The 10,066-nt window shown below is 38.8% G+C and overlaps 1 protein-coding gene across 1 annotated transcript; it reads left to right on the top strand.

Moving 5' to 3' along the window:
- The first annotated feature begins 251 nt into the window (after positions 1-251).
- On the top strand, positions 252-1,202 carry LOC126455868 (putative gustatory receptor 39b). Its single transcript, XM_050091628.1, has one exon. The coding sequence runs from the start codon at positions 252-254 to the stop codon at positions 1,200-1,202; it is 951 nt and encodes a 316-aa protein (XP_049947585.1).
- Positions 1,203-10,066: the final 8,864 nt, after the last annotated feature.

Genomic DNA, 10,066 nt, shown 5'->3' with positions numbered 1-10,066 from the left:
AGCCATATATGTCAACATTAAACGCAGTGCCTGTGAGTTACAGGAAGAAGCGGATGATTTTTCGTGTCAGCTTTAAACCGATTTACAAAGTGTGGAAGGTATTGGGGCTGGTTCCTTTAACGGATGAAAGAAGATACAAGGCCTGTTGCAAATGTTGGGAAAAGAGTGTTTGCAATAAGTCATTGATAGTGCCAACTTTCTGGTTCTCAGTAACACTAACAGTTTCATTAGTGAATTTGGCTTCAAACATAATGGTATATCGTCCCATCTCTGATCTCATAACATTCACATATATCATCACAGATATTCTCCCATATTTTCAGTCGCTACTAACGATCGGCCTGTGCATCGTGACTGACTATCAAAAGCTGCGGCGCTACTTTAATCAGATCAAGTATACTGATGCTCATTTAATGTTTAAGAAAGAAGACAACATGAAAATGTTGGGAGGATTCCTGCTGGCTGTACACCTGGCTGTGGCAGTTGCAATACTCGCCACCAGTGCCCAAAATTCATACGGGATGTATTCGGGCCCGCTGATAATATATTTTTTGTTATCCGACTGTTTGACGACGTTGCAGTTCGTTCTGCTAGAACTCGAATTGTGGGTGCGGTTCCGCTCCCTCAATTCCCGCCTCACTGAGGTGATCCCAGCGTGCCTCACACCAGTGTCACTGCATCGGCCCATAGCGTCATTTTCGCCACCTCCTGGCAGACTTCACCAGTTGTTAGAGGCATACATGTCACTGTACTACGCTGAACAGCTGCTGCAGGACCATTTTGGAGGGCCGGTGGCTATCAGCGTAGCTCAGTCGGTGAGCTGCTCCACACGAAGTGCCTACGAAGTGCTGCTGAAACAGCTGAAACCTCAGTGGACATCACAGCTGCACCTCGGCCCCTCCGTGAGCAACACAGTCATGTGGCTGACGTTTCACTGGCTACGACTGTCCACGGTCGCTCTGTCGTGTGCGGCGGTGGAACAAGAGGCGGCTGCTACTATTGCCCTCTTCCTGAAGGCCTCTGTGGCGTCTGAGGGCCACTGTCCAGAACTGGAGGCCTTCTTGCCGCTCCTGGTACACAGTCCTCCACTGCGCTTCTCTGCCGCCGGTTTCTTCACGGTCGACCGGCGACTCCTGGTGTCTGCATTAGCCATTGTCATCACATACGTCGTCATCATGGCTCAGGTTACCTCTGCACAGTAACTTGCTGCTCTGTAAGTAACCCATATAATGGCACATAGGGGTTTAACGTACTGACCAATGAGGGTAATTATTAAATACTCTTGATCGAAGACTGATTTGAGAGCTTGTGCTGAAGCAGCCTAGCATGCCTTAAAAGTTTTCTTCTGCTTTGAGTAAATTATGAAGTCATAATGTGAGCTTTTCGCCGACGACAACTGAGACCTGAATGTCATTGAGTGAGTGGAACTGATTAATGTATGTAAGCACCTATACACTAACGACATCTATAGTTATCGTTATAACTAATAAGCATAATATGCAAATGGATCCCTTGACGTCACCAATCTTTTTCACATTTCGTACCGCAGCTGTTACACGAAAGAAATTAATAGCATATAGGATAACCTCTAAAAAAGTTCTTAAAATTACACAAAATAAAATAGTGAATTATTTTCATGTACCTCAGGTTCATATTATTTACAGATAAAGTAACCACCTGTGGTGTTTGTGATAATTTGACATACCTCCAATCAATTTTTCTCCTAGAATACGGTAAAGAGACATGCAAGTTACTATAGAAGTGGAACAAATACAGTTTTAATGCAGATGTTTCTATGGCAATTCATGTGACTCACTCGTGTTCCAAAACAAGTCCTTTCAAGCCAACGTTTGTCTAGAAAAGTGATTTGAACATCGATTGTGTTGGTGAAGTATGGAAAGGAAACATACGTTAACGAATTGTGGTTTGAATAATATCTTTATATGATCATTTCCACTGCCTGTGTATATTAACGCGCAATAAAGCACTATGCAAGTAACTATATTCGTACTTACTGTTGGTCTACACATTGTAACTCCACTATAATTTAAGGTTTTTCTCGAGAAATGCAGAACTTTGCTGCTAAAGTATCTTCCTGTAGTCAAAAACAAGTACATTGTAGCCCAGACTGTAAAACAAAAGTTCATACAAAAATATGATCTGCAGCTTACTTGACACAGAAGAGAATTAATAACAATAAGATCATTAATTTCATCACATTGTTATTGTAACACACATAATTTTCCTACTGCATGCGACTTATAGATAGCAAATTTTTACGTCCGACTGGCGGAAATCCTATAGGCACTAACGGTATTATGGGAAACGTAGTGGAAGTATCGATGTCTGGAGACCATCTTTAGACTATGTTCTATTCTGTTTCATTAGATCTATAAACATGAATTGGATGTGTAATCTCTCTAATGCCTCTACAAGAGATGTTGTAACCCAATGCAGATTAGATGTTGACTAAGAGCGCTGGGACATTTTATTACTAACACTGTATTTTATTTTACCACTTGATACCAGGTAAAATTATAATAGAGTGACGTGCCTAAGTTTTGCGTTGTACATTTGTACACTGTCAGTCACATCAGTTTACCTTTTGTACTTTTAAGTTCAGTGATGAAGGTCAGATGTTATATTCCTTAACGCCACAGTTCCAGTAGTGTTATACTGCTCAGATTCCACAGTTTTAGTAGTGTCACATAAACTATTAAACTCGGCTATGCGAGTATGTGACTGTTGTGTAATTTTATGCCCTCATATTATTTCGAATTTTATAAAACTACGAAATGTATGATGCATCCATCTTCAACACAATACCAAGTACATTGTATATTGTTCACACTGTTAGGTAACTCACATTCTGCTTCTTATTCTACTTGCAATAATTTACGAAAGGTAAAACAACGTTTGATTTTTCTTTGTTAAGTTTAATTTTCAATACATTAAAAATAATTTTTAATAAATTATTCAACATTTGCAACATCCACCCTCAAAATACATTGCTTTTTTCCCATAAATGTAATTAATAACTTCTGCATTTTTAATGGCACAGTAAACATTAATAGTTTTCTAAAAAAGAACTTATGGTAACTGTTTCATAACAGCATTTCTAAATTTCGTAAACTTTGACCATTGCATGAATGTGTTAAGTCTGCCACTTGTTCTTCAGAACGACAATACTTTAACTCAAGGTAATATTTTCCGTATTCTTCAGTAACACAGAGTAATTTTACGTCTATACAAGATCTTCCCTCCCATGAACCATGGACCTTGCCGTTGGTAGGGAGGCTTACGTGCCTCAGCGATACATATAGCCATACCATAGATGCTACCACAAGGGAGGGGTATCTGCTGAGAGGCCAGACAAATCTGTGGTTCCTGAAGGGGGACAGCAGCGTTTTGAGTAGTAGCAAGAGCAATAGTCTGGATGACTGACTGATCTGGTCTTGTAACACTAAGCAAAACGGCCTTGCTGTGCTGATACTGCGAACGGCTGAAAGCAAGGGGAAACTACAGCCATAATTTTTCCTAAAGGCATTCAGCTTTACTGTATGGTTAAATGATGATGGAGTCCTGTTGAGTAAAATATTCCAGAGGTCAAATAGTCCCCCATTCGGATCTCCGGGCGGGGACTACTAAGGAGGACGCCGTTTTCACGAGAAAGAAAACTGGCGTTCTACAGATCAAAACGTGGAATCTCAGATTCCTTAATTGGGCACATAAGTTAGAAAATTTAAAAAACGAAATGGATAAGTTAAAGGTAGATTTATTGGAAATTAGTGCAGTTCGGTTGCAGGAGGAACAAGACTTCTGATCAGATGACTATAGGGTTATAAATACAAAATCAAGTAGCCGTAATGCAGGGGTTGGTTTAATAATGAATAAGAAAAATTAGTGCTGGTAAGCTATTACAAACAGCATAGTGGGCGCATTATTGTGGCCAAGATAGTCACGAAGCCACCGCCTACCATAGTAGTACAAGTTTTTATGCCAACTAGCTCCGCAGATGACGAAGAGATTGATGAAATGTATGATGAGATAAAAGAAATTATTCAGATAGTGACGGGAGACGAAAATTTAAGTCATGGGTGACTTGAATTCGATAGTAGGAAAAGGAAGAGAAGCAAACGTAGTAGATGGATATGGAATGGGGGTAAGGAATGAAAGAGGGCGCCGCCTGGTAGAATTTTGCACAGAGCGTAACTTTATCACAGCTAATACTTGGTTCAATGTTCATGAAAGAAGGTTGTATACATGGAACAGGCCTGGACTTACTGGAAGGTTTCCGATAGATTATATAATTGTAAAACAGAGATTTAGGAATTGGGTATTAAATTATAAGACATTTTCATGCGCATATGTGGACTCTGACCACAATCTATTGGTTATGAACTGCAGATTAAAACTGAAGAAACTGCAAAAAGGTGGGAATTTGAAGAGACGGTATCTGGATAAAATGACAGAACCTGAGGTTGTAAAGAGTTTCAGAGAGGGAAATAGGGAACTATTTAGAAGAATGGGGGAAAGAAATACAGTAGATGAAGAATGGGTAACTTTGAGGGATGAAATAGTGAAGGCAACACAGAGTCGAGTAGGTAAAAAGACGAGGGCTAGTAGTCATCCTTGGGTAACAGAAGAAATATTGAATTTAATTAATGAATGGAGCAAATACGAAAATGCATTAATGAAACAGGCGAAAAGGAATACAAGCCTGTGAAAAATGAGATCGACGGAAGTGAAAAATGGCTAAGCAGGGATGGCTAAATGTAAGGATGTAGAGGCATGCATCACGAGGGGTAAGCTAGATACTGCCTACAGCAAAATTAAATAGACCTTTGGAGAAAAGAGAACCATTTGAGTGAATATCAAGAGCTCAGATGGAAACTCAGTTCTTATCAAAGGAGGGAAAGCAGAAAGGTGGACGGAGTAATTAGAGGGTCTATACAACGGCGATGTACTTGAGGACAATATTATGGAAATGGAAGAGGGTGTAGATGAAGATTAAATAGGAGATATAATAATGCGTGAAGAGTTTGACACACGGTGAAATACCTACGTCGAAACACGGCACCAGGAGTAGACAACATTCCATTAGAGCTACTGATGCTCTTGAGAGTGTCAGCCCTGACAAAACTCTACAATCTGGTGACCAAGATGTATGAAACAGGCGAAATACCCTCAGACTTCAAGAAGAAAATAATAATTCCAATTGCAAAGAAAGCAGTTGTGGACAGATGCGAAAATTACCGAACTATCAGTTTAATAAGTCACAGCTGGAAATTCTAACAATGATTCTGTGCAGACAAATGGAAAAACTGGGAGAAACTGACCTCACGGATGATCAGTTTGGATTACGTACTTTTCTACCATTTGTAGACTTAGAGAAGGCTTTTGACAATGTTGACTGGAATACTCTCTTTCAAATTCTGAAGGTGGCAGGGGTCAAATACAGGGAGCGAAATGCTATTTACAATTTGTACAGAAACCAGATGGCAGTTATAAGAGTCGAGGGGCCTGAAAGGGAAGCACGGGTTGCGAAGGGAGTGAGACAGGGTTGTAGCCTATCCCAGATGCTATTCAATGTATATATTGTGCAAGCAGTAAAGGAAACAAAAGAAAAATTCGGAGTAGGAATTAAAATCCATAGACAAGAAACAAAATCTTTGAGGTTCGTCGATGACATTGTAATTATGTCAGAGAGAGAGCAAAGGACCTGCAAGAGCAGTTGAACAGAATGGACAGTGTCTTGAAAGGAGTATGTAAGATGTACATCAAAAAAGGCAAAACAAGGATAATGGAATGTAATCGAATGAAATTGGGTGTTGCTGAGGGAATTAGATTATGAAATAAGGCACTTAAAGCAGTAAATGAGTTTTGCTATGTGGCAAGCAAAATAACTGATGATGGTCGAAGTAGAGAGAATATGAAATGTACACTGGCAATGACAATGAAAGCGTTTCTGGAGAAGAGAAATTTGTTAACATCGAGTATAGATTTAAGTGCCAGGAAGTCGTTTCTGAAAGTGTTTGTATGGAGTGCAGCCATGTATGGAAGTGAAAGGTAGACGATGGATAGTTTAGACAAGAAGAGAACAGAAGCTTTCCAAATGGGGTGCTACAGAAGGATGCTGAAGATTAGATGGTAGATGACATAAGTAATGAGGAGTTATTGAATAGAACTGGGGAGAAGAAAAATTTGTGGCACAACTTGACTGGAAGAAGGGATCGGTAGTTAGGACATGTTCTGAGGCATTAAGAGATCACCAATTTAGTATTGGAGGGCAGTGTGGAGGGTAAAAATCGCAGAGCGAGACCAAGAGATGAAGAAGGACGTTGGTTGAAGTACATACTGGGAGACGAAGAAGCTTGCCCAGTATAGAGTTGCATGGAGAGCTGCATGAAACCAGTCTCTTGATTGAAGACCACAACAACAACAACAACATGATCTTCATTTCCCGTTTGGATAGCTCTTGTGATAGGGTCTTGATGGTATTACTGCTGTGGCGCATTTTCATGTTGAAAGGTTTTCTCATTCGTCTGATCTAGTATCTATTAGATTTTAGTTCTTTGAACACCAAATAATTGGAAAACTATTATAAAGAATAATATATACATTAATGGTTTTCCTGTCTCTTACGTTTTGAGTATAGTTAGCATTACAATAAAAATTTAAATAAGTAATTTTTCCTTGATGTTTCTTCTTCTACAAAAAGCCATAGTTCTTTGAGTCTTGTTGTTATGTCATAGATCTTTTGGCATTCAGTTGATTCCTTGTTTTGGGTCTTCTGTGAAGCCGCTCTCATGATTGATTGTGAATCAAAAATCTGGCCAGGATTTTGATGGGTAATACAGAGGACTTCCTGTAGATTCATTATATGGAATTTAGTATTTTAATGTGTTCATCCTGTTGTTTTCCTTACTTGTCTTCCAAACTAAAAGAGTCGTCATGGCCTTGTAGTCAGTGATACTGAATTTTCAAAGTACTTTTCCTGCATGCTGTTTCTGATGTAGAAATAGTCCACCCTTTGTCCTTTTTACACGTATCTCAATGTACATATCTGAATTTTCTGTCACATTTTTCTTCAGTTTTTTGAAAAATTTTTCAATTTTCTGTAAGTCTTTTCATGTAATGATTACGTCATCATCATAAGTAACCATGTACTTTTGTTCTATTAAATCTTTAAATATGTAGTGATTTGACTTCAGCTGGATTGCTTCCCCACATTTCTAGGAAATATCACAGTGTTTTATTCCATCCAGATGGAGGTTAGTCAGGCCACACTGAACTTTCTCCAGCCTTTTTGTTTCCTTCAGGTATCTTCATGAAAATCTCTTCATCCAGTGTCAGTTTCCTGCATCAAACGCTCACAGTTGTAAATTTTTCTCTGTGGCCAGAACAAAGATAGGTCCTTTGTTGCTTCATTGCATCCACTACCTTTTTGATTTTCTTCTCCTGCATCTTAATCATATCGAATTTCATTCACGTAGTTTTTAGTCTCACTTAATATTCCACCAATAACAAAATTTTCCCTGATACATCACCTAAAACAAAATTGTTTTTTGTACAGTTCCCTTTTTCACTATGTGTTCAAGTTCATTATCTCATGACATCGCAGTATTCCTCCTTTCTGCATAAATTACCTGTATCCATTTGGACCATATCCAATACACTTATATAGAGCATTTCTTTAGCCAAAAGTATGAAGTTTCGACAGGATTGTTGGTGTTACAAACTTTACTGGTGGTGCAATACTTTGGCTAACTGTGCATCTATTGATTAAATATGTATTCGTGATCACTGCTCCCTCTAATAGCTCTTATTCCGTTTGCTATCGAAGAATGTAGGTCCTGCCTCCCTCGTTACTGCCAGAACTAATCTCTCTACACTCCGTCCAGGTTGGTTACTATAGGGAATACTGTATTTTAGAACAACTCAATTTCCTTCACACCACTCCTTACTCTTATCTATGGAGTATTGACTACCTCTGTCACATTTAATTTTTGATGCCATCAGAGTGAACAGATTTTTCGGTTTCTGACAGACATTGTCTTACAAATCTCACAGCCTCAGATACGTAATTCTCATAGTAGAAAACTGCTTTATTTTTGGCCTCACTCTAGTTTCACTCTAGTTTCACACAATTTCTCTGATGATCATAAACTACAGTAAACTCTATTGACCTTTGATGTACAATTTATACCTGAGAGACCAAGCTTCTCATTCATCGTTTTGCCTCTAGTATCAGTAGTGACCGCATTTCTAATCTAATGTTTACTATATCTTGTTTATTATCATTTTAAATGATTATTTCATCTTTCTAAATTTGAGTAGAATGTTGAGTAAGATAACTGTGCAATCATTTTCTGCGATAGCACTCATGGACATCAAACTTTGTTGTTACTACATTTTTCATTGATCGACCTTGTTTGGCAGTTTCCACAACACCCGCAGACTCTTTCACATTTGTTAATTTGTCCACTTCATTACACATACGTCTAGTACATGTGCTATCAACAAATGTGACTAATGCTTCCTTCTCATTAGCTTCTTCTAATACTTTTCTTTGTGGAATTCACAAGCAGTAAATACAGTGTCGTTTTTCTTCTGTACTTCGCTGATGTCTTATTTCTTATTCTCCACATTAACCTCTCATCTTCTCTTCAGTTATACGACCGACTAGGCTTCTGTATGTCCATCTTTTCATAGATGGTTGCGGAACTCGGCTGTTCGATACAGGATGCCAAATTAAACACCTTTCAGCTACCCAGCTTCCAAACATATTTTATTTGGCTAGCAGTTTCGGTGATTTACAACATTGAACAGTCGGTAGTTGATGATTCCATATGTGTTTGGTTTGGCGATGTCTTCTTTATAACTTCTTTTTCAATGATGATGTCGTCTATTATGTCATCTAATGTGAAAAGTGCAATTTTTATATTGATCTAGTTTTTATTTCCTCGATGTACAGATTGAAGAGTAGGGGCGAAAGGCTACAGCTTTGTCTTAAACCTTTCTTAATACGAGCACTTCGTTCTTGATCGTCCACTCTTATTATTCCCTCTTGGTTGTTGTATATATTGTATATGACGCGTCTCTCCCTATAGCTTACCCCTACTTTTTTCAGAATCTCGAACAGCTTGCACCATTTTATATTGTCGAACGCTTTTTCCAGGTCGACAAATCCTATGAAAGTGTCTTGATTTTTCTTTAGTCTTGCTTCCATTATTAGCCGTAACGTCAGAATTGCCTCTCTCGTCCCTTTACTTTTCCTAAAGCTAAACTGATCGTCACCTAGCGCATTCTCAATTTTCTTTTCCATTCTTCTGTATATTATTCTTGTAAGCAGCTTCGAAGCATGAGCTGTTAAGCTGATTGTGCGATAATTCTCGCACTTGTCAGCTCTTGCCGTCTTCGGAATTGTGTGGACGATGCTTTTCCGAAAGTCAGATGGTATACCACCAGACTCATATATTCTACACACCAACGTGAATAGTCGTTCTGTTGCCACTTCCCCGAATGATTTTAGAAATTCTGATGGAATGTTATCTATCCCCTCTGCCTTATTTGACCGTAAGTCCTCCAAAGCTCTTTTAAATTACGATTCTAATTCTGGATCCCCTATCTCTTCTAAATCGACTCCTGTTTCTTCTTCTATCACATCAGACAAATATTTACCCTCATAGAGGCTTTCAATGTATTCTTTCCAGCTATCTGCTCTCTCCTCTGCATTTAACAGTGGAATTCCCGTTGCACTCTTAATGTTACCACCGTTGCTTTTAATGTCACCAAAGGTTGTTTTGACTTTCCTGTATGCTGAGTCTGTCCTTCCGACAATCATATCTTTTTCGATGTCTTCACATTTTTCCTGCAGCCATTTCGTCTTAGCTTCCCTGCACTTCCTATTTATTTCATTCCTCAGCGACTTGTATTTCTGTATTCCTGATTTTCTCGGAACATGTTTGTTCTTCCTACTTTCATCAATCAACTGAAGTATTTCTTCTGTTACCCATGGTTTCTTCGCAGCTACCTTCTTTGTACCTATGTTTTCCTTCCCAAC

The sequence above is a fragment of the Schistocerca serialis genome, chromosome 2, assembly GCF_023864345.2.
Source record: "Schistocerca serialis cubense isolate TAMUIC-IGC-003099 chromosome 2, iqSchSeri2.2, whole genome shotgun sequence".
NCBI lineage: Eukaryota > Metazoa > Arthropoda > Insecta > Orthoptera > Acrididae > Schistocerca > Schistocerca serialis.
Note: the sequence above shows the minus strand (reverse complement) of the source record. Positions and strands in the feature narration are given on the sequence as shown.

Bases quoted from the DNA above. Each gene is read 5' to 3' on its own strand.
- LOC126455868 (XM_050091628.1), top strand. From the start codon at position 252: ATGGTATATCGTCCCATCTCTGATCTCATAACATTCACATATATCATC.